Source organism: Biomphalaria glabrata, chromosome 3, assembly GCF_947242115.1.
Source record: "Biomphalaria glabrata chromosome 3, xgBioGlab47.1, whole genome shotgun sequence".
In the NCBI taxonomy this organism is placed as follows: domain Eukaryota; kingdom Metazoa; phylum Mollusca; class Gastropoda; family Planorbidae; genus Biomphalaria; species Biomphalaria glabrata.
The window spans coordinates 14723454-14749783 of NC_074713.1; the positions used below are offsets into that span (position 1 = coordinate 14723454).

At 36.5% G+C, this 26330-nt stretch overlaps 1 protein-coding gene across 1 annotated transcript; it reads right to left on the bottom strand.

Moving 5' to 3' along the window:
* Positions 1-419: 419 nt before the first annotated feature.
* LOC106052059 (protein amnionless-like) lies at positions 420-24738 on the bottom strand. The gene is made up of 13 exons (XM_056024181.1): positions 24587-24738; positions 23424-23584; positions 22689-22776; positions 21072-21295; positions 19040-19195; positions 18021-18111; positions 8701-8786; positions 8156-8282; positions 7089-7169; positions 4756-4861; positions 3793-3973; positions 1287-1388; positions 420-657 (listed from the first exon to the last, which is right to left on the bottom strand). Exons 1-13 carry the CDS (start codon positions 24639-24641, stop codon positions 598-600), a joined length of 1518 nt encoding a protein of 505 aa, XP_055880156.1. The 5' UTR covers positions 24642-24738; the 3' UTR covers positions 420-597.
* Positions 24739-26330: the final 1592 nt, after the last annotated feature.

Below are 26330 nucleotides of genomic sequence, written 5' to 3' on the forward strand. Positions count from 1 at the left end.
TATGCATTATAAACTTTACAATGAGTTCTACGCGTCGTTCTCTGCATCTCAGTCTGATCTAATCTCCTTCATGTAGCTGACATCTTATAAAAATACAGACGTTACTTCAAACAAGAAGATGATTACGTCCTACGCGTCATATATGTTAACCAATGACTTACATTCATCCCCCCCTCCCTCCCATCCTGACCAAATTCCTGCTAGTGGCAAGTTCCAATCATGGGAGAGATTGAACTAAAATTTAAATTATCATTAATAATAATTAATATAGACTTTATTGAGGTAGAGATTTCAACCAAAGAAAAAGCGTTTCTTTCCTTCATTCTGCACGAAAGAAATGGTATGTGAGAACAGACACAATATGTCTTAGACCAGAGATGTAGGGTTTAACTTTTACTATAAATAACAGACGCTTGACATGCGCATTAAAGTCATCTATTTGTAATATCTACAAGGCCAAAGACAATATGTAACGACAAACAATAAATATCAACAATGAACTTTATTTCGTTTTAAACAAAATTTTAAGGAGGGGGTGGGTGTGACGTCAACTCATGAATTAACGCTGCAGAAGTTAACACTAAATGGGGCTGCACTCTAGATGGAACTGTCCTTGGCCTTGTGTTTTATGTCCACAGACGTCGGATCAGAAAGAGGCTGCAAATTGAACAGAATGAAATTATATGAAAATCAAGAAAAGCATAAAAAATACTTTTCAAAAAAGTAACCTTTAAGCGAAGTGTAGTTGTAGCAATTAGTTTGGATCCGACATGTAATTAAGTTTGTAATAGATCTAGGAATCTAGACCAACTACAATAACCCTCAATACGCTATAGCGAAATTTCTCGGAAGCGCAAGTTTATGTGCGAGATTTCAGCTCGAAATAATTATGAAAAGTTGCCAAAATATTTTTTTTTTAAATACAACGAAAGTGTGAATCAATAGTAGAAATTGAAGGGCCTAAATCCTATGAATGGACATAGCCCCCACCACTACAATGTTTCAAAGGAACTATGTACACGTACATACTCCTAAAGACACACGCATCCTGGTAACAAAATGTGTAACTAGCTCAGTGACTTCACCACCTTCTTGCACTAATACCTTCAATAGAAAAATAAAATAATAACACACTGCAATGCAAATGACTCTGCAGATGGACAATTCTGCCCAACGTAGACCTATTTGATGCCAACTCTAAATTAAATAATATATATACATATAGATAAAATTAGCCTTTCATGATAATTTGCATCTTAATTTCTTTGTGTGTAGGTCAGACTGACCTGTTCGACTCCGTACATTGGGTTCTGAAAGCCTCTGTCGCTGGTATCAAATGTTGGCAATTCTTCAGACAGACCCATGACCTTCATTTCTTTAAAGACAACCTTGAATAGAGCATGTGAGTCAACAATGTCAAGGTTAATATTGGAAGTTACTAATGGAAATATTTGAAATGATGACTGCCTAGCTTACACAAGTGTGTCTGTTAATGAGATAAGTAAATACATAGCTTACACAAGTGTGTCTGTTAATGAGATAAGTAAATACATAGCTTACACAAGTGTGTCTGTTAATGAGATAAGTAAATACATAGCTTAAATAACAATAATAATAACAATAAAATAATAAGCTCATAATATAAGGAAAACCGAAATGGAAAAACAAAGATAATATGGGAACTCAAGTTTGGAGATCAAGCGTGGGTTGTTTTCTAAAATATGTCCTGTTTTTATATCACAGATACCTTGAAGGCCCTTAACATTCCTAAGAAGATTCTGTCAGAGGGCGCTACTGCTGCAGACCTGACACATCACCAGAAATGCTCTCAGTGAACACTGTTCAAGGGAGACTACAATGAATTTTGCTTCTTTCTAACAAAGCTCGACCCTGGCAGTGCCAGAAAATGAATATTAATTCTTTTTTTTTCACATAATAATAATAACCATTATTATTATCATCTAGTAGGCCTACAGCCTACACATAGTGGTTAATAGGTAAAACGCTTGGTTTCTGGTTCGACTCTCGTTGAAACTATGATTTTCAATTAAGGTCTTAAGTTGCGGAAAGTAAATGCGATAGGTCACATGATCCCTCGTTAATCGCAGGACATAGAAACAGATGACCTTTTACATCAACTCTCTCATAGATGACAAGGTCTGAACAAAAGGCTTCACTTTTATTTCACGATTCTTTTTATAGCCTATAACAATGAGTATTTAAAAACAACAACTTCTATAGCTGTTACTTGTATCCTACATTCAATATTTGGAATGCTTCAATGAATACTACCACCGGCCTTGCAATTAAGATTTTGACCAACTCTTGACTTCACTGAAATTAACACACACGCAATTCAACATCCTGGAATTCACAGACACGTCGAGACCAAAGTTTTAGGATCAAAATAGATACAGGGCCACCTTGACCTGTACAAACGTTTGGCCATACAAACGCAAACAAAACAAAAAGTTGTGTGTGTGTGTGTCTGAGCGAGATTGTCTTGACACAAAACTATTTCCAAGGAGTGTAGCGGAAAACCGTTGTGGCCCCTTTCATTGTTCGGTAGAGGTGAGAGGTGAGTGGGGCTTAATGTGTACAAACTGATGCTTATTGTTTAGTAGAGGTGAGTGGGGCTTCAGGTGTACAAACTGATGCTTATTGTTAGGTAGAGGTGAGTGGGGCTTAAGGTGTACAAACTGATGCTTATTGTTTGGTAGAGTTGAGTGGGGCTTAAGGTGTACAAACTGATGCTTATTGTTTGGTAGAGGTGAGTGGGGCTTAAGGTGTACAAACTGATGCTTATTGTTTGGTAGAGGTGAGTGGGGCTTAAGGTGTACAAACTGATGCTTATTGTTTGGTAGAGTTGAGTGGGGCTTAAGGTGTACAAACTGATGCTTATTGTTTGGTAGAGGTGAGTGGGGCTTCAGGTGTACAAACTGTTGCTTATTGTTTGGTAGAGGTGAGTGGGGCTTCAGGTGTACAAACTGATGCTTATTGTTTGGTAGAGGTGAGTGGGGCTTCAGGTGTACAAACTGTTGCTTATTGTTTGGTAGAGGTGAGTGGGGCTTCAGGTGTACAAACTGTTGCTTATTGTTTGGTAGAGGTGAGTGGGGCTTCAGGTGTACAAACTGTTGCTTGGTGTTGTCATTATTATTTTAAATTTGTGAATCGTTTTTCCCTACCCATTCTCCAATTTAAAAAGAGTTTTAGCGACATTGAATTAATATAGAATGGAGACTCTTGCTGTAATTGTGGCCGAGGCGGTAGTAGTGTCAGTGGCTATGGTGGTAGCAGCGGCATTGGTGGTGGCCAACACAGAGGTTTGATGGTAACAGTGGCAGTGGTGTGGTGGTAACAGTGGCAGTGGTGTGGTGGTGACATTGGCAGTAGTGGCGGCAGTGGCAGTGTAGTTTGAGGTGCTCGTGTGCTTGGAGTCACCGACCCTTGATATTTCCATTTAGAAACTGCTGCCACTGCCATAATGTTTCCACTGCCATAATGTTGCCACTGCCATAATGTTTCCACTGCCATAATGTTTCCACTGCCATAATGTTTCCACTGCCATAATGTTTCCACTGCCATAATGTTTCCACTGCCATAATTTTTCCACTGCAGTAAAGTGAAGTATTAAGATAAGATAAGATAAATTTTATTTGACCAAACAACTGGAAAATCAGTTTGACTATAATTATTCAACTCAACATTATTACTATAAGGTCGGCATCAATGAATGGGAAAAGTTCATAACAAACTATTAAGGATGCTTCATTGATATGCTAAGAAACATACATTGTCATCCAGAGGTGTCGCCGTGTCGTAAAGAGGATTAGCAAATCCTGGATCAATGTGTGGTGACGTGTGCGGCTGAAAGAAGAAGCCGGGTGTGACATGTGCCGTTGGTCTAGGGCCCTTACTTGGGAACCTGGGCAGTCGAGGCAGGTCGCTCAGTTTCGGCATCGTGATTTTAAGACTGAAATAAAAATTCAGGAGTGCAGTGGAGTAAGGGACATAACAAAATAAAGAAAAAATTTAAAGACGTTATTTATAGTCTCCCTTTAAAAAAAAAATAAACATAATATTAAGGCTGATTTAGATTAACACCTATCTTTAAAATTTATATGTATATATATATATATATATATATATATATATATATATCAGTATTTTTTAACAAACATTTATTTTCGTAAAGTGTAAATAAATTATAAATAATGTATCAACACATTACGGTATATTTTCCTCATCACATATCACAACATAAGTCTTCATTGATAGAATTCAGGAAAAGTTTTAAATTGTATAAGTCAGCATGGAGATCAGGTCTGGGATATTTTATTACAGTTTGATGACAATAAACATTCGAATAGCAACAAGGCATTAAAATGCCAAAATGACCAAGCCACGTTCTACAACTCTTACCCATCTTAGAGGTTAACAACATTTAAATGAATTCTTTCCCTTGCAATAGTTAAACCGTTTCTTATTGCTTTCGATTTATAGAGGATAACTTTCTTGGAGGGTTAGGATAAGGCTACGGCTTGACCACCGTAAAGAAAATGGTCCATAGCGCAATGAGCATGCTATATAAGCATAAAAGATGCGATATATAAAAAAAAGCCATTGATTAAGAATTATTCTGATCTGAATAAATGCTTGTGGGGCATTGGCTTATATCGTGTGTCTTTTGTATGTGCCTTACTAACATTGACATACGATAGTAGTGTAGGAAGCTGCATTTAGGTTTCGGCTTACCCCTGTTTCTTGCAGACAATGAGGATTATGACAGTCGTTGTTCCTATCACGACAGCCACAACTGCTACAGAGATGCCAGTGATCTCACGAGTGTTTAAGATATGACCTTTGAATGTAGAGAAATACAAGGGATTGAGAAATACATTGGATTGAAAAAGTACAAAATACATTGTACAGTGAAATACACTGGATAGAGAAATACATTAGAGAAATACATTAGAGAAATACATTAGAGAAATACATTAGAGAAATACATTAGAGAAATACATTAGAGAAATACATTAGAGTAATACATTAGAGAAATACATTAGAGAAATACATTAGAGAAATACATTAGAGAAATACATTAGAGAAATACATTAGAGAAATACATTAGAGTAATACATTAGAGAAATACATTAGAGAAATACATTAGAGAAATACATTAGAGTAATACATTAGAGAAATACATTAGAGAAATACATTAGAGAAATACATTAGAGAAATACATTAGAGAAATACAATAGAGACATACAAACAGAGTGAGTTGATACAAGATTTGTAACACACAGACAGACATACAGACAGAGTGAGTTGATACAAGATTTGTAACACACAGACAGACATACAAACAGAGTGAGTTGATACAAGATTTGTAACACACAGACAGACATACAAACAGAGTGAGTTGATAGAACATTTGTACCACACAGACAGACATACAGACAGAGTGAGTTGATAGAAGATTTGTACCACACAGACAGACATACAGACAGAGTGAGTTGATACAAGATTTGTAACACACAGACAGACATACAAACAGAGTGAGTTGATACAAGATTTGTAACACACAGACAGACATACAAACAGAGTGAGTTGATAGAACATTTGTACCACACAGACAGACATACAGACAGAGTGAGTTGATAGAAGATGTGTACCACACAGACAGACATACAGACAGAGTGAGTTGATACAAGATATGTACCACACAGACAGACATACAGACAGAGTGAGTTGATACAAGATTTGTAACACACAGACAGACATACAAACAGAGTGAGTTGATAGAACATTTGTACCACACAGACAGACATACAGACAGAGTGAGTTGATAGAAGATTTGTACCACACAGACAGACATACAGACAGAGTGAGTTGATACAAGATATGTACCACACAGACAGACATACAAACAGAGTGAGTTGATAGAACATTTGTACCACACAGACAGACATACAGACAGAGTGAGTTGATAGAAGATTTGTACCACACAGACAGACATACAGACAGAGTGAGTTGATAGAAGATTTGTATTTTTATTTGATGTTTGATTTCGTTTTTTTTTCTCTAGGTACTCCACTACTTTTATTAACATCAAAAACTCTAGGTACTCCATTACTTTTATTAACATCAAAAACTCTAGGTACTCCACTACTTTTCTTAACACCAAAAACTCTTGGTACTCCACTACTTTTATTAACATCGAAAACTCTAGGTACTCCACTACTTTTATTAACATCAAAAACTCTAGGTACTCCACTACTTTTATTAACATCAAAAACTCTAGGTACTCCACTACTTTTATTAACATCAAAAACTCTAGGTACTCCATTATTTTTATTAACATCAAAAACTCTAGGTACTCCACTACTTTTATTAACATCAAAAACTCTAGGTACTCCATTACTTTTATTAACATCAAAAACTCTAGGTACTCCACTACTTTTATTAACATCAAAAACTCTAGGACTCCACTACTTTTATTAACATCAAAAACTCTAGGTACTACACTACTTTTATTAACATCAAAAACTCTAGGTACTCCACTACTTTTATTAACATCAAAAACTCTAGGTACTCCATTACTTTTATTAACATCCAAAACTCTAGGTACTCCACTACTTTTATTAACATCAAAAACTCTAGGTACTCCACTACTTTTATTAACATCAAAAACTCTAGGTACTCCACTACTTTTATTAACATCAAAAACTCTAGGTACTCCACTACTTTTATTAACATCAAAAACTCTAGGTACTCCACTACTTTTATTAACATCAAAAACTCTAGGTACTCCACTACTTTTCTTAACATCAAAAACTCTAGGTACTCCACTACTTTTATTAACATCAAAAACTCTAGGTACTCAACTACTTTTATTAACATCAAAAACTCTAGGTACTCCACTACTTTTCTTAACATCAAAAACTCTAGGTACTCCACTACTTTTATTAACATCAAAAACTCTAGGACCACTACTTTTATTTCCTATTTCAAGAACGTTGTAATAATGATTCTTACATCCTATTGTGAATATCAACATTGTAAACAGTTTAAAACTAAATTGTTACCTCGCTGTGGTGAGTTGACAGGTGAACCAAACGAAACAGTCAAGTCCTTAATATTAAAAATAAGTCCACCAAGTTGAATATCTGCAATGAGATGAATGGCATTGTTTCAAAGTAAACGTTCATTAGAAAGTCATTTTTGATGAAGTTATTGAAATCTTTCAAATTAAAAAGTCTCTATTTTCACAACATAGGAATCACGGCATCAGGGTTTTTCTCACTTTAGAGTAAGCAATCTTTAAAGAAATCTCTTAATGAAGTCGCTGTCTCAGTTCTATTGAATTGTGTTTGGGTAATTCGTGCCGTGACACACGTATCGCCCTGTCACGCCCTGTTACGCCCTGTTACGCCCTGTTCCACTTTTAGACCTTGCGATCTTTAGAGCAAATGGTGCTAAGGTCATCTGTTTCTTTGGCTAACGGTTAACAAGCAGGGTGTCATGTGGCCAGCACAGCGACCAACCGCCATTACTTTCCCCAACGAAATTCAGGTACCCATTAGAGCTGGGCTGGGTGGACTCAGAAATCCCGAAATTCAAAATCAAAGTCTTCACCGAGATTCGAACCCAGGACCACATGTTCGGAGGCCAAGCGCTTAACCACTCATCCACCGCGCCCCTTACGATGGTATTTGGTGGTATATTCGTAAATCCAAATTGATGACGCAAAGTTCAAAGTCTTTGTTAAGTTGGAGAAATAACGAAACTATTCTTTATGAATTCAAATCATATTAATCCTTAAGTAGAAATCGCGAAAAGATTGAATAAACAATAATAAACATTACAATCCTAATTCAATAATTATAGACTTATTATGAAGCTTCAAACTCATGACCTGAACAGACTGATTGTCGGACGCCGATATAAGCTATTTATAGATTTTCAAACCGAAACCACTCGATGCGCAAGTAAAAATAAAAACTGTTCTTTTCTGACTCGCTTTACGTATTTACTCTACCGTGTAGAATCTCGAATCTTCAAGAAGACGAGGTGTTGATAAACTTCCTGTTTACACATCTCTTGAGACCTTCACGGGTATACCAAGTGACATGCTATAGAAGTCTTTACTGACCTTGCTGTAAATCTGCTTCAATTTGTCGTCCTATATCTTTACTCAGGTCTCCAGTTGTATCGGTCAGTAAAAGTTGAACGAAGTTATCACTGGTGATTGATGTGGTTACCACAATAGCACTATCATTCTGATCAGAAAAAAAACACATTATAAATGCATTATTCAACTAGAATGGCTGCGTGAATGTGTGGTATGTGCTCTGGGTTGTCCACTCGATGATCCCTGGTTTAGGCTAGGATGTAATAATCTTCAATTCTAAAGGAACATGCTAAAAAAAAAAAAGAAAACTGAACCAGGCTTATGATCCTAGAAGGTTCAGACCAGGCTTATAGAACCTGATAGGACCTAGTCCAGGACCATAGATCCTGGTAGGTTTAAACCAGGTTCATAGATCCTTGTAGGTTCAGTCCAGGCCTATAGATCCTGGTAGATTAAGCCCAGTACCATAAAAGTTTTAAGGTCAAACACTGGCCTATGTGTTAAACTTTAAATCTAAAAAAACATTTTAAGACTGTTGAACGAAATATTAAGGTGACAATACTTACAGCTGATGCAAAAAATCTGCTTCTGATTTCTGTTCTAAAATTTTGAAGATTGAAATCCTGGCCAACAGTGATGTTAAATACAACACCTGCATTGACAAGAGGGTGTGTCAAGGTGAGTCAATACAAAGTAGAGCATCAGAATATAAGATAGCTAGTTAAACAGTCAGGATACAAGATAGCTAATTAAACAGTCAGGATACAAGATAGCTAGTTAAACAGTCAGGATACAAGATAGCTAATGAAACAGTCAGGATATAAGATAGCTAATTAAACAGTCAGGATACAAGATAGCTTATTAAACAGTCAGGATACAAGATATCTAGTTAAACAGTCAGGATACAAGATATCTAGTTAAACAGTCAGGATACAAGATATCTAGTTAAACAGTCAGGATACAAGATATCTAGTTAAACAGTCAGGATACAAGATATCTAGTTAAACAGTCAGGATACAAGATATCTAGTTAAACAGTCAGGATACAAGATATCTAGTTAAACAGTCAGGATACAAGATAGCTAGTTAAACAGTCAGGATACAAGAGAGCTAGTTAAACAGTCAGGATACAAGAGAGCTAGTTAAACAGTCAGGATACAAGAGAGCTAGTTAAACAGTCAGGATACAAGATATCTAGTTAAACAGTCAGGATACAAGAGAGCTAGTTAAACATAAGCTTCCTGTAGAGCAGAACTTGTTCTGTTTGTTCTGGCAACTTTGTGTGGAAGCAATTACCACATGAAAACACGAGCATCAATCTCTACTGTCTCTCTACTGTCTCTCTACTGTCTCTCTACTGTCTCTCTAATGTCTCTCTACTGTCTCTCTGCTGTCTCTCTACTGTCTCTCTACTGTCTCTCTACTGTCTCTCTGCTGTCTCTCTGCTGTCTCTCTACTGTCTCTCTGCTGTCTCTCTGCTGTCTCTCTACTGTCTCTCTACTGTCTCTCTACTGTCTCTCTACTCTCTCTCTAATGTCTCTCTACTGTTTCTCTGCTGTCTCTCTACTGTCTCTCTACTGTCTCTCTAATGTCTCTCTACTGTTTCTCTGCTGTCTCTCTGCTGTCTCTCTACTGTCTCTCTACTGTCTCTCTACTGTCTCTCTACTGTCTCTCTACTGTCTCTCTAATGTCTCTCTACTGTTTCTCTGCTGTCTCTCTGCTGTCTCTCTACTTTCTAGAGTCTCTCTACTGTCTATCTACTGTCTCTCTACTGTCTCTCTGCTGTCTCTCTACTCTCTCTCTAATTTCTCTCTACTGTCTCTCTACTGTCTCTCTCTCTGCTGTCTCTCTACTGTCTCTCTCTCTCTGCTGTCTCTCTACTGTCTCTCTACTGTCCCTCTACTGTCTCTCTACAGTCTCTCTACTGTCTCTCTGCTGTCTCTCTACACTCTCTCTAATATCTCTCTACTGTCTCTCTACTGTCTCTCTAATGTCTCTCTACTGTCTCTCTGCTGTCTCTCTACTGTATCTCTACTGTCTCTCTACTGTCTCTCTACTTTCTACAGTCTCTCTACTGTCTCTCTACTGTCTCTCTGCTGTCTCTCTACTCTCTCTATATATTCTCTCTACTGTCTCTCTACTGTCTCTCTACTGTCTCTCTACTCTCTCTCTAATGTCTCTCTACTGTCTCTCTACTGAGTCTCTAATGTCTCTCTACTGTCTCTCTACTTTCTCTCTCTAATTTCTCTCTACTGTCTCTCTACTGTCTCTCTACTCTCTCTAATGTCTCTTCACTGTCTCTCTAATGTCTCTCTGATGTCTCTCTACTGTCTCTCTACTCTCTCTCTCTAATTTCTCTCTACTGTCTCTCTACTGTCTCTCTAATGTCTCTTCACTGTCTCTCTAATGTCTCTCTACTGTCTCTCTACTGTCTCTCTACTGTCTCTCTACTGTCTCTCTCTCTCTGCTGTCTCTCTACTGTCTCTCTCTCTCTCTGCTGTCTCTCTACTGTCTCTCTACTGTCCCTCTACAGTCTCTCTACTGTCTCTCTGCTGTCTCTCTACACTCTCTCTAATATCTCTCTACTGTCTCTCTACTATCTCTCTAATGTCTCTCTACTGTCTCTCTACTGTCCCTCTACTGTCTCTCTACAGTCTCTCTACCGTCTCTCTGCTGTCTCTCTACACTCTCTCTAATATCTCTCTAATGTCTCTCTACTGTCTCTCTAATGTCTCTCTACTGTTTCTCTGCTGTCTCTCTGCTGTCTCTCTACTGTCTCTCTACTTTCTAGAGTCTCTCTACTGTCTATCTACTGTCTCTCTACTGTCTCTCTGCTGTCTCTCTACTCTCTCTCTAATTTCTCTCTACTGTCCCTCTACTGTCTCTCTACAGTCTCTCTACTGTCTCTCTACTGTCTCTCTACACTCTCTCTACTATCTCTCTACTGCCTCTCTGCTGTCTCTCTGCTGTCTCTCTACTGTCTCTCTACTGTCTCTCTACTGTCCCTCTACTGTCTCTCTACAGTCTCTCTACAGTCTCTCTACAGTCTCTCTGCTGTCTCTCTACACTCTCTCTAATATCTCTCTAATGTCTCTCTACTGTCTCTCTAATGTCTCTCTACTGTCTCTCTGCTGTCTCTCTACTGTATCTCTACTGTCTCTCTACTTTCTACAGTCTCTCTAGTGTCTCTCTGCTGTCTCTCTACATTCTCTCTAATATCTCTCTACTGTCTCTCTACTGTCTCTCTACTGTCTCTCTGCTGTCTCTCTACTCTCTCTCTAATTTCTCTCTACTGTCTCTCTCCTCTCTCTCTAATGTCTCTCTAATGTCTCTCTACTGACTCTCTAATGTCTCTCTACTGTCTCTCTACTCTCTCTCTCTAATTTCTCTCTACTGTCTCTCTACTGTCTCTAACTACCACATGAAAACACGAGCATCAATCTCTACTGTCTCTCTTATGTCTCTCTACTGTCTCTCTGCTGTCTCTCTGCTGTCTCTCTACTGTGTCTCTACTGTCTCTCTACTCTCTACAGTCTCTCTGCTGTCTCTCTACATTCTCTCTACTGTCTCTCTACTGTCTCTCTGCTGTCTCTCTGCCGTCTCTCTCTAATTTCTCTCTACTGTCTCTCTACTCTCTCTCTACTGTCTCTCTAATGTCTCTCTACTGTCTCTCTACTGACTCTCTAATGTCTCTCTACTGTCTCTCTACTGACTCTCTAATGTCTCTCTACTGTCTTTCTACTCTCTCTCTCTCTAATTTCTCTCTACTGTCTCTCTACTGTCTCTCTAATGTCTCTTCACTGTCTCTCTAATGTCTCTCTACTGTCTCTCTACTGTCTCTCTACTGTCTCTCTACTGTCTCTCTACTGTCTCTCTCTCTCTGCTGTCTCTCTACTGTCTCTCTACTGTCCCTCTACAGTCTCTCTACTGTCTCTCTGCTGTCTCTCTACACTCTCTCTAATATCTCTCTACTGTCTCTCTACTATCTCTCTAATGTCTCTCTACTGTCTCTCTACTGTCCCTCTACTGTCTCTCTACAGTCTCTCTACCGTCTCTCTGCTGTCTCTCTACACTCTCTCTAATATCTCTCTAATGTCTCTCTACTGTCTCTCTAATGCCTCTCTAATGTCTCTCTACTGTCTCTCTAATGTCTCTCTACTGTTTCTCTGCTGTCTCTCTGTCTCTCTACTGTCTCTCTGCTGTCTCTCTACTGTCTCTCTACTGTCTCTCTACTTTCTAGAGTCTCTCTACTGTCTATCTACTGTCTCTCTACTGTCTCTCTGCTGTCTCTCTACTCTCTCTCTAATTTCTCTCTACTGTCTCTCTACTGTCTCTCTACTGTCTCCCTACTCTCTCTCTAATGTCTCTCTAATGTCTCTCTACTGTCTCTCTACTGTCTCTCTACTGTCTCTCTCTCTGCTGTCTCTCTACTGTCTCTCTCTCTCTCTGCTGTTTCTACTGTCTCTCTACTGTCTCTCTACTGTCTCTCTAATGTCTCTCTACTGTCTCTCTACTCTCTACTGTCTCTCTACTGTCTCTCTACTGTCTCTCTACTGTCTCTCTACTGTCTCTCTACTCTCTCTCTAATTTCTCTCTACTGTCTCTCTACTTTGTCTCTACTGTCTCTCTACTATCTCTCTACTGTCTCTCTACTGTCTCATGTCTCAACATGGAGCAAAACATCTTTTCAATCTGACCTTCTAATTGACAAGAAGAAGATAAGAACTACGTCCTACGCGTATTTAGGTGTAAATGTACTAAAGCCCTACTAACTCAATAATTTTACTGGCTGATACAGGCAACCCGTTCCATTTTTTATTGCAATAGAAAGAGAACTTATAAGTAGACTTTGTGAAAAAATGTATATGAGTATGTAAATGTAATATTATCTTTGTGTCTTTCTATGGGTGTTTTACTTTTTTTTAATGTATGGTTCAGTGTTTTATGAATAATTTCTGCTTTACTTGAAGTGCCTCTAAACCGAGAGATTATAGTTTTGTAGTTACTTTCATGGGCGTAGCCAGGAGTTTGTTTCGGGGGGAAAAAATCTCCGTCTGAGTGTGTGTGTGTGCGTGTGTGCACAATAAATCTTTATTACATTGTAACCCTTCCTTCTATCGGAAGACGTTTATTATACCCCAGAAAAAGTTCCTCCTGGAATTAGTGGAAAAATTGTAGACTGCCCGCAATTGACGGAAGGGGGTCTGGGGGAGCTCTCACAAGCACTATTTCCAGTATAGAAAGCCAACAAAATGCATTCTCTGAGGTATCTACATAGCATTATCTTGCTATTAATAAAAATTATTTCAAAAACCTTATGTGCTGATCCTCTCGCGTCGTTCGGCGCATTGGGCGGTAAGCTGCTTCCACAAAAATCTGTTTCTGGCAATGTCTGAAGCCTCTGCCCACCTGCCCTGAAGACCTGCATGAAAATGTGGCGCCAAGTTGTACTAGGATGTCCCTATTTGCGCTTTCCTCGTAATGGCCTCCATGTCATCGCAACTCTTAATCTTATTATGCGTAATTCATTTTGTCGGAGAACATGTCCCACAAATCTCATGCGACTCTCTGTCACAATCTTGCTAAGGGATCGACTCCCAGTTTGGCATATGATTTCTTTGATTGAGACCCGATCTCTTTAACTGACTAGTAAAATCCGTCTTAGCCATCTTTGTTGAGCCACATTTTGTCTTTTTCAATTTCGACAGATGACTATTCACAGCACTTTATAAATGGAGCTGGTAGAAATGATTAACCTCTCTTGGCTACGCTCTTGGAATTCGGTGTCTGTAGTTTGGATTTGGATTTTATATCGAAAAGGGAAGTTTTATCGTCAAAATCATCTTTAGGTTTTTTTTAAATAAAAAATCTCTGGTGTTTTTTTTAATTCAAATTCAAAACCTCCTTTAACTACGCTCATAGAATTTGGCGACTGTAGTTTGCTTTAGAATAAAATTGAAGAGAAAGGATTTCAACCTCAAAACTGGGGTTTCATCGTAAATTTCGGGGGGGGGGGGGGGTTAAAATTAAAATCTTCCTTAGCAATGCTCTTTGAATTTGGGGACTGTCGTTTGCTTTTTCTTGGTTTTGTTTTATAGAAGAGGGGGATTTAACTGCAAACCCCTTGGTAGGGGAGTTTTAAACTCAAAATCCCCTTGGCTGTGCTGGGGCAAGTAATGGTTTAGTATTAAAATATCACATAAAATAAACAGAATTAAAGCAAACAAGATTACAAAGAGGGTTTGTGTTACACAAACTCAGAGGCGGCCCCCGTCGAAGTCGGATCCCTGTCGGATCTGCATATTCGCAAATAATATTCAAGAGGTGATTTAATTTTGATGTAAAATGTTTTACATGTTTCGGATGTTCCTTCAGAGTTGAAGATAATTACTTCCTAGTCCAAACCTCCCGCAGGACGACGGGGGATGGGAGCGGGCAGGGTTTGAACCCTGGACCATCCATAAATCTGAACGACAGTCCCGCGCGAAAACCGCACGACCAGGCAGCCATCCGATGGTCAAAAGTAATAATGTTTCAAAGATTCATTTGCCATAAATTTAAATTAAATAAAAAATAGTAGATTAGTTTTAGTATATTAAAACATTACAATATTAATCAAAACGTTTGGAAATGAAAATCTACACTTTTTTTTTACACTTTAAGTTTAGAAATTGAGATTCTACATCTTAATCTAGTCTATTTGAGTCTAAACTAGATCTAGAAATTCTAGATATAGACTCTAAAATAATTTTAATTAGAATATAAATCCAGATCTAGATATACTGTAATAAAAATCTAGATCTAGTTTAAAAAATCTAGATTAGATCTAAATCAAGATATCATTCCGTTTTTAAACGCGAGTCACATAACGAGGCTTAATAAACATTACTATACCGAGTTCTTTTTTCATTTCATTTGAAGAATTAATTCCACATAACGTCAGAGGAAAAAAAAAACACTACGTCACACGGCCTAGCTAGACTAAAAATCGCCTTCATCGATACGAGCCATTTATCGAGTGTTCATTGACTTTGGTGCACCGAGTGCGTTCTTTAAGCATTTCATTTAAAGAATTCATTCCATATGACGTCAAAGGAAAAAAAAAACAATACGTCACACGGCTTAGTTAGACTAAAATATGTTTTCATTAAAACAAGCAATTTTTCGAGGGTTAATAGACATTGGTGCACCGAGTGCGTTCTTTTAACATTACATTTAAAGAGTCCATTCATATGACGTCAAAGAAAAAAAAATTCCATTACCTCACAATAGGCTAGTACCGGTACCATAAAAAAATGTCTTTATTTACACGAGATATTTAACGAGGGTTCATAGACATTGGTGAACTGAGTTCTAATAGAATTTATTTAAAAAGGATCAAAGCCGCATTGTTTTTGCGTTTTGTCTGTCAGTCGGTCTGTCCGTCATCTTGATATAAAAAAACAAACAACTAAAAGTTATTAAAAATTGATTAACCTTTATTCTACGTTTCAAAACATCGCAATAATTTTTAGGTATGAACACAATTGAAAAGTTTATATAATAGATTGTTCCGGATGTTTGTATAAATAGTAAAAGAAAAAGAGAATTTCAGATAAATGTAATACCGTTAATTAAATTTTTTGGATGGTCTCGTATAAAAATTAGATGTACTACAGCCATGTGGAGAGATTTTCATACCTTACTTTGGTGTTTGGATTATGTTTTCCGTAAAAATCGGAACATAATATTAACGATAATTAGATTTTTTTTATGTTTTCGGTAGAAAGTTAAATGTACTGTAAGAGAGTAGTGAGTTAAAATATTTTTCATAAAAATCCGTAAAAACATTATTTCGTAAATGAGAAGATTATTTGTTTATTAATTAGAAGAGGGAGTTCAAACAATTATTTGGCGTTAGTAGATTTTTAAATAAATTCGGAAATTTCTGGCGACGATTTGTAAGAAACAAAATCCGGAACTTTCTTTATCGATTACAAAACTTCTATGTTATGTTTTAGCAAAAAAATTAAATGTCTAAAAAGTAATTTTCAGTAATCAATTCTAGTAAATTACTTTTTTTTAAAGCCCTGAACAACCTATTGTCGATATTTTAAAAATTTGTTTAAAGATGAAAATACGGAACAATTTGATATTGATAACCAAATTATAGTGACGCATTGTCAAATAATATAAGTGTAATATTAGTAAATTATGCGATTTCAAACAATCATTAGGCATAATTCATGTTTTATAAAAGAATATCCGGAACATTTTTACACTTAATGAAATATAAGTCAGTATAGAGATTTTGACTTAGCATTAATATGCTATTTACATAAAAAACGGAACAACAAATTATTGATAATGTGTTTTTGCAACGTTTAAGCATGGAAATTGAATGTAATATAAATTAGAAGAGCAAACAAGCATTTGTCGGGGTTGATTAGTTTTGCACACAAAAAATCCGGAACAATCAATTTTTAGATACTTAAAACTATTGAGATGTTACGGGAGGAACATTAAAGTGTAAATCAGATTTTCAATAGCTTTTAGAGTTCTAGTTTTTTTAATCTAATCGTGACGGACAGACCGACCAACAGACAAAACGCACAAAAATAATCTTCTTTTATTCGGATGGGGGCACTAAACAAAAAATAAATAAAATCTGTTTTTTTTTTAAAGTTTAAGGAATTGGTTTAGTACCTGGTGATGTAGCGACGTTACGCTACTGCACGAAAATCGCTGCATAAAAAGTCCATTAAAAAAATGTGCGTGATATTTACATACAAAATTTATTATTAGTCTTTATAAACAAACAGAAATGTTTTCTTTTAATTTAAGCAGCTAGTTGACCAGAAAAAACATCTTTAACTATTATTTATATTTGTTGTAAACATTTCCTGTACATTTTAAAAATATATTTGACTTAGTGATACTGAAAATACACAAATATTGTCCATCTTTGTTAGCATATTGTAACATTGCCTCCCTTACATTTACGTAATTGTTTTAGAATTGGTGTATTTTTATGAAAAAATCGCTTGCATAATTAATTTTATAAATTAAACGGTTTGCTTTTAGAAAACCAAAAGTAGTCGTTGCACCTAAACTTTTCAAGCCGCATTTAATGGTGAAATAATATTTTTCATATCTCTTCTAGTTTTTGAGATCTGAGTGTGACAGACGGACAGACGGACATTTTGCACAAACCTAATAGCGGCTTTTTCCCCTTACGGGGGCCGCTAAAAATCAGTCACTAGGTTCCGATTCCCCGATTTCATTTCGGAGGGGGGGAGGGGAGTGGTTTGAACCCCAAACACTCCCCCCGGCTACGCCCATGGTTACTTTAGTCCAAGAGTTCTCAATTAGTGGGTCGCGATCCTATTGGGGGGGGGGGGGGGTTGAGTAATAATTGTCCAGGTGACTCCTAAAAACATTGGAAACATGTTGTTTTTTTCTAACGTATCAAACTTGCCATTATAAGTTGTTTGTTTTTTTACTATTATTATCATTCGATGATAGATGTTGCAGATTAATGAATCAGAATGATTTAAAACATTTTAATTATCGCAGCCTGAATATTTTTGACTGACAGACAGACAGAGTTGATATAAGCTTTGTAATAAGAAAAAAACAACTGGCACTGGATAGATCCACATAGAGAGCGACCATAAAGGAAGGGTCCTGGGTTGCAGATGCCATACACAACAGTAGTAGAAAGAAGTACAACAGCCCCTGGTGATTACAGTTGCCCAACCTGTGACCACAACTGTATATCAAGAATTGGCTTCTTTAGTCTTAAGAAGTTGCAAAGAGACTATATACAATAAATAGACGCATTATGCCAAAGAATAAGAAAAGATCTAAGCACTGCGTTAGTCTAGTTATGTTGTAATACAACTCACCACAGAGATTACAGCAGGATCCAACTGGCCTTATCACGTCATAGCACTTTACTGGATTACATCTTGCTTGTGCACATATTAAATTAGCGATCTGGAACAATATACATTCAGATAGTTAACTCATAGCTCTATAGCTTATAGCACTACAGACTAGCTCATATCACTACATTAGCTCATAGCACTACAGATTACCTCATAGCACTACAGATTAGCTCATAGCATTACAGATTAGCTCATATCACTACATTAGCTCATAGCACTACAGATTAGCTCATAGCACTACAGATTAGCTCATAGCACTACAGATTAGCTCATAGCACTAAAGACTAGCAAATAGCACTACAGATTAGCTCATAGCACTACAGACTAGCTCATAGCTCTACAGAATTGAAATGTTTGTTCTATTTTTTTTTTTGCGAAGTCTCACTCCTTCCTCTATTTCTAAATTAAAAATTCAACTATGTCACATGACCGAAGGTTAAAGTTCACAGATACACATGATTTTTTTTAAATTTTTTTTTTACATCGCTCCTCTCACTTTTTCTGGAAACATTTGTGTGTATGGGAGATATGACGTCATTTGTGTGTATGGGAGATATGACGTCATTTGTGTGTACGGGAGATATGACGTCATTTGTGTGTATGGGAGATATGATGTCATTTGTGTGTATGGGAGATATGACGTCATTTGTGTCAATAATTCGTTAGAAATGTAATAATATATCCTTCTTTTGATATTTTAAACCATTTTTAGATTATGTCCCCTCTCCCTTTCACTTTAAGAAAAGAATTCAAAATTTTCAAACATATATTTTTAAAAACACGGAAAAGTTGCTAACCCGAATAATAAAGAAACACTTTCACAAAACTACAGATCTTCACGCTGCTTACGGCTTTGCGTAAAAAGAAGACAAACTTAAGTGTACATATTTTTAAAAAAATGGAATTTCTGGACTGACTGTACAATAAAAGAAACTCTAACATCTTTCAAATCTCAGTACAATAAGAGAAATCCTAACCTCTGGTTTATCATTTCCACATGGACACCCTTTTCCGTATTGGCATTTCTGGTTCCGGTCAATGGTAATGGGCAGAGCGCCCTCTGGTGTATGAAATAGCAGACGTCCGTCTGTGCTGTTCAAATATCGTCTGAGGTCACTGGTGCTGGTATAGGTCTGAGATAAATACAAAGTGGATCAAACATTCACACACACACACAGCATGTTTCATGTACAGAAATGAGCAGAAATAATTCCACGTGACCACATGATGCTCTGACTGCCAAATGTGACACGTAAAAGTGACAACAAGTGACATTCTGAGTATGACGGTACGTGACGTTTTGGCGCCGCCGTTTTGGCGCGAGCCGTTTTGGCGACGAGGACCTTTTGGCGCGAGATATAATTTGACGATAATTTAATAAGCACGTACAGTTTATAACATATTTATAGCGTATTTATTTCACTCTATCATAATATTGTATGTATAGTAGGAATTATAACACCGTCCAGCGAATTGTTGTTTTTTATTATAATTATAAAGGTTTTGCTTATTTCATGAATATAGGCCTATAATAAGATTCCTGCATAGTAATGACATGCCATTATTGATATGTGAGTTCTGCTAATCGCACTGGATGACATTTTTGGATTTCTTTCCAAAAGACTTTTTTTTTAATTTGACATTAGTGTAATATACGAACTAGCTAAGTGTCACACTGTAATATAACAAAAACCATGTTAACATCTAAAGCTCTATTACGCTGAATGACGACAATAACTCCACACATGGTAAAGATCAAGACACGGAATGTGGTAAGTACAAACTCTAACGTGAATCCACAAATGTAAACAAACACTAGGGGCGACAATAGATAGAAACAAATTCCAGATGCTTTGAAAAGATATATTTTGAGAAATTGGGTAGGGGTGATTTGGGTGACACATCTCGCATTGACGCAGGTAGAGTTAAACAAATGAAGATAAGACCAGCACTGAGCACTGGTATTGGCGTCATGCGTCTGGCGATCATCTCCTTGGGACTGGTCATTACCTGTGATACCTATCCTGCCCCCTCTCTTCTGGGCACATTTAACTCCAATTTTAATGTAAACAAATAATTGCATCAATTTTTTTGTCTATCATCGTTACATTTTGTTTTAGTTTGTATGTTTTTAATTTTAATGTAGATCTAATACCTTAAACAAAAAAATTTTGAAATAAAAGTGTGCCTCTTAATAAACACACATACACAAGCCAAAATGTTTATTAAAGAAAATGATGTGAAACACAAACACACATTTACATGTAGTAAATGATAAGTCACATTGATTAATGGACTTTTTATAGCTCACATAAAAAAGGTTTTAGGAGCAGATATAAAAATAATTACGCTAATAACATATATAATGTACGAACGCTACTAATGTTTTTCGCTTAAAAATGTGTTTAAAAATTTTTAACAGAATTTTTCACTATTTTATAACGAGACAAAGAGAATATATATATATATATATATATATATATATATATATATATATATATATATATATTCTACCCTCCCGACTCCCCCGCTCCCACGAAAAAAAAGTCTTAATAACTTAATAATTTTGACTATTTTATGCATGCATACTGTGACGTATGGATGGCAGCCTGGTGTTATGTAATGTTAGAGATTTAAAAATAATTAAATAACAAACTTAAATACCAAAATAGCGGACACAAATATTTCTTCTTCTCTATGTGAAAAATATGCCTTAACACAAACACTCATGCAAAACATACATATGCATAATTCTTTCTAAAGAAATAATACAATAAACGTACATTATGTATTTCGCGCCAAAACATCCCTGGCGCCAAAACGACCTTCGCGCCAAAACGGCGGCACCAAAAACGGCGGCGCCAAAACGGCGGCGCCAAAACGTCCTGCTTCGGAGTATGAAGTGTGCCACATGAAAATGACAAGGTATGCTCATGTAGGTAACCGGTAAGAGTAACTTATATCTCTTAACAGACTAAATCCTCACTACAATCTAATGTCTGACATTACCACTCGTTGATACTTGAAAGACTTCAGTGACACGTTGAAACTCTCTGACATGTCAACAGCAAACAGATGGTCCAGCGGGAAGATGACGCTGTCAAAGTTGCAGGGGACCCTCTCCGTGTCCAGAACTGGCTGTTGCAGATCACAACTGAAATCTCTGCCACTGGCGTTGCACCAGTTGTTGGGATTCAGCCAGGACTCCATGTGTCCAGCATCAAAATCTACATCTGTGTTTCACATCAAAGTGGTGAGTTTTAATGACATTCAAGAGGAGATAACCTTAGCCAAACAAACAAATAAATACAATAAAAACACGGTTACGCGATCTTGGCTTGTCACTATCTCAAATTAACGTATTTAGATTCTAGTTGGTTACACCTTTTCACAAGTAGCTTTTTTTCCAATGGTTTTTGGGAAATAGTTATAAACAGGGCCAGCCTTAGGCATAGACAAACTAGCCAGCCGCATAGGGACTCCGATTGGTGGGGGCCTTGCATAGGGCTAAAAAAATTTTTTTTAGATAAAAATTGCGAACAGGGATCAAATCTCCAACATAGCAAAACTCTCTGACTCTCTGTTTACTAGCCTAATCCTAAGACTCTATTATGATTCAGGGTTTATTTGCAAATGTATAGATCTAGTTGTTAGACTGTATATGTTGGACGACCTTTGTTTCTTCCTTTGTTTCTTCCTTTTGGTGAAATGTCGAAACGTTAGTTCAATAGTCCATGAGGCACATTCGTGCTAACGGCGCTAGTATTGAACTAAAAAAATAGGTTTATGACATCTGTACGATATGTTTATGACATCTGTACGATATTTATGTTTATGACATCTGTACGATATGTTTATGACATCTGTGCGATATGTTTATGACATTCTGTGCGATATGTTTATGACATCTGTGGCGATATGTTTATGACATTCTGTGCGATATGTTTATGACATCTGTGCGATATGTTTATGACATCTGTGCGATATGTTTATGACATCTGTGCGATATGTTTATGACATCTGTGCGATATGTTTATGACATCTGTGCGATATGTTTATGACATTCTGTACGATATGTTTATGACATTCTGTACGATATGTTTATGACATTCTGTACGATATGTGTATGACATCTGTACAATATGTTTAAGAAGCTGAACAAACGCCAATAGAATGAAAATTGCGTTATAATAATTTAATCTAGTTAATTTAGATATAGCTCTTAGACTATGATATAGAATAAATATAGATGCAGAAAATTTTCGATTCAATATGTAATTTTCGGTCTTATTTTTATATTATTATTTTTTTTTTTTTCATTTGGGGCCACCTAATTCACTTCACCTATGGCCTCCAATCACATAATGTTTGTCATTGTATAGACACATAAGAAAGTGACAGACTTTATCAAAAACATTATCTAAATTATTTTTTTAAGTTACTTTTTTGTTCAAATAGACAACAGCGAAATATAAAAACTCATGATAAAAGATTGAAATTAATATTTACTTTGGCTTAAAATGATATTCAGAGGCGTGTCATGTTTAGAGAGGGTTCCAAAAGAACATGTTAACGTAGAATATATTTATACATTTAAGCAAAAGAATTCAAATAGTGTTTTATTACCTCCCCCTGGACAATTTGCTTGCGGTTGGTCTGTGAAGCCAATGTTCATGTTTTGTCCTAAGATAAGCTCACCAGACACAGGCAGAATCTGTTCAAGATTGAATCCTACGTTTAAAGTTGGCACTTATGAAGTCTACAATTACATGCTCACTAATTAAGTAGGATTAGAAGGCTAGTCAAGAGATTGATTATCAAAATGTCTGTAAACCAACAAGAACAAGTTAAATATACAAAAAAAAAAAGTAAAGTACTTTTTCACTTTTTTAAATATTGATTGGAATGGCATCAATGCTGCATCAATTATAATTTTTAAAATTTTTAATGACTCAAAATATACCCGACCACCTGCAACACCATACATTATGGGGTTTGTCGTTCAAAAAGGATAAACCGTTTGGTGTATCAGTGGACCGCAACGTTTTTGAGTGCCACCCGAGACCACTGTTTGAGTTTGTCAATTCAGTGTAGGTTGTCATGTAATTGGTCATTTTGGTTGACCTTTATTTTGGATTGGATTTGTTTAGTGTTACTTTGATGCTTATAGCATGCTCAGTGCGCTATGATCTTCTAATCACTTTTGTGGACGGAGGGGGGGGGAAGGTTTCCAAGAAATAGAGAGAAAGACAGACAGAGAGAAGAGAAACAAAATATGCCTCCGTTATTGAATCCAACCAGCCTCCTTTACCCCCAGGTCAACCCATGGTTTTTATTTTAGAAGCGTTCTCATATACATACCATCTCCCTCATGGTTGTATTAACTTGGACATACACCACCCGAAGAGTTGTTGGTAGAATGACCACAGCATCCCCACAAGGTATTCCTGGTGGTGACCAGTTCTTTGGATTGTTGAAGTTAGTATCAGGCAGCCATTTCTTATTGTCTGCTAATACGTCACCTGTTTAAAAAACAAAACAAAATACCATCTTTTCCCCTTACGTGGGCCTCTAACAAAAACTATTGGACTCTATTTATAGATTTACATTTCTGAGGAAAGAATCCCTCAACAAGGCAGTAAGCTTGTATGTACGGGTTGACCATATCCATGTCACGTTAAAGACACACATTTATTATTACAATTCCTCTTATTGGCTAGCAAACTCTTCATGGATGGTAGGACACAGGGTGGATGGTATCTCGAAACGGTTCTAACGATTTTCCTAGAAATTTGACAGTTTGTGTATATCTTTGAGAATAAAATACTAGCTCATTGGCCACTCAGGTTTGACCATTATACTTTTTCAAAATATAGTTTTATCAGGCGTGCGTCTATATATCTTGAATACGCATTCGGTGGGAATTCAAATTACCGCACTTAAGTGTTTCTTTGTGAATTCAATCATGATTCAATGAAGAGTTGAATGAATAAAAAGAAGTCTATGAACATTTTTGCGCACTGTCTTATGTACACATCATCAGTCGGACTGTCAATAGAAATACTGGATTGGGAAACGCTCATTTGGAAAAACTCCTTGCAAGAATCAAGCATGACAAGAAGTAAATAGAAGGAGAAATTGTGGATCATCATCATTTAAATAATTGAAGAAGTGATTAAAAAAAAAAGACTTCCTTATCTTCAGTTTGTGAATATTTTTTCCTATCCTTTATACATGTATCTCCTCCTTCGTGATCGAAGATGAGCACATTTCTCATATCCATGTGCATGTGGGAAAATACCTAATTGACTACGGCAACCAAAATCCTAGTCTACAATAAACTAGGCTGAATGTGAACAACATGGGGCTGAAACGTGGGACCCTATCGATAGCGAAGACTTGGGGCTCTAAAAATCCCTTATAAAGTAGGGTATTCGCCCATAGTCGGAATACTTTAGCCCTTATAAAGTAGGGTACTCACCCATAGTCGGAATACTTTAGCCCTTATATAGTAGGGTACTCACCCAGAAATAAAAGACACACACTGATCACTAGGTACGTCATAGTATCCGACATCATAAGTACATCAGTTAATAATTCAGTCTTGTCACTAGTTGACTAATTAGCGCTGACACTGACTTCAATTCAAACAAAACGGATACGGTAAACATTTCAATTTCAGCATTCTAAGCCTAGCCTATATATTTAGCTTTTCTATACGTAGGTCAGACATACATTTCAAAACGAAAGTATAAAACATTTACGACTTTTAAAAATTAACAATAACTTACAATATGGTCGCAATAGTCAGTATCACGGTGTTGAAATATAAAAATAAACATAAGTAGTTTTAATGTTCATGTATTTTATTTTATAATATATATATATATATATATATATATATATATATATATATATATATATATATATATATATATATATATATATATAGATTAATTTTGTATAGCGCAACTTTCATGCTATACGCATGCTCATTGCGCTGTGGTCAAATCTCTTTTGTGGACTCATGGGGGGGGGGGGGGGAGGAGATAGATGTGGGAGGTTTTCTTGCTGCCTACGTGCCTCAACAAATGCAACTCCCCTCCAGTAGGGATTTGAGCTCGAGCTCTCTTGATAGGAAGTCAAGCGGTTGATACTCAGCCAAACATACCAAGCTTACAAGCTCCTATACCAATCTAATGATTGTTTATGTTAGAAATAGTTTTTTTTTACTTTGATAAATATATTTCCAAGTGTTTTACCAAAGTCAGCCATAGCATGGCGTCGCACCTTCTTAGAAGCTAAAATCCGTAAGCACCTGCTGAGAAGGGGTTGTTGGAGCCGCCTATGACTTATCTCCTTGGAGAGAGCTTTCAGCTTAAGTGAATGTTATAAATTTGATCTAAATCTATACAAGTCAATGAAGTTATCGAACAATATTAAGACAGTTATGCATCATTTCAATACCAATTTAGTAAACAACAACAACAAAAAAAAAAAGAAACTACTCACATATATAGATACTGGAGTAATATTAAACTCCACATGTATATCTATATATCTCAATAATATAGAACGTATTGCCCCTTTTCGATATCAAACAAAATAATTTGTTTTCGATTCGTGTTTTTTTAGATGCCCTAAATAATTGTGTAAAGTTTCAAATTTATCTGAGAATGGGTGTGGGAGAAATAACATGCACAATTATGTAATGGGGCAAAACCTCATATATTAAACCATATATTCTAATACTGGATGATTAATTCCCCTTTTGGACATTAAACAAAATAATTAATTACAGTAATAAACTGACAAACTGGTTAGTTTTTAAAAATTGATTCGTGTTTTGCTTAGGTAAAATAAATAAATAATTGTGTAAAGCTTCAACTTAATACGCAAAAGGGTTTGAGAGAAACAACGTGTACAAAATCTGTACCAGACAGACAGAGTCGATATAAGCTTGTAACATTATAAACTAAATTATATTCCTTTGAAAACATAGCTAAAGAAGACAGACACATTTCTCAAGTTCACTGAGATATAGGCCATGTGGTGTGTTGCATTAATAAGAAGTCATACTATGAAGTGTCTACAGTAATTGTAACCACATTCTCTAGAAGAATATATTTTATGCCTGAACACGCCCCCCCTCTTTTTTTTCTTTGCCGCAGTTCTAGTCTGACACAAGTGTGAGATATCTCTGGTCATTATCTAAAGAGTGACCTCTAACCTCAAGCACACGCTTTTCTTTGTAAATAAGAAACGACA

Coding starts and splice junctions, on each gene's coding strand:
- LOC106052059 (XM_056024181.1), bottom strand. CDS start 24,641: ATGATGTCGGATACTATGACGTACCTAGTGATCAGTGTGTGTCTTTTA. Junction 23,585..24,586: donor TGTGTGTCTTTTATTTCTGG/GTGAGTACCCTA, acceptor TTTTTTAAACAG/GTGACGTATTAGCAGACAAT. Junction 658..1,286: donor CAATGTACGGAGTCGAACAG/GTCAGTCTGACC, acceptor TTCAATTTGCAG/CCTCTTTCTGATCCGACGTC.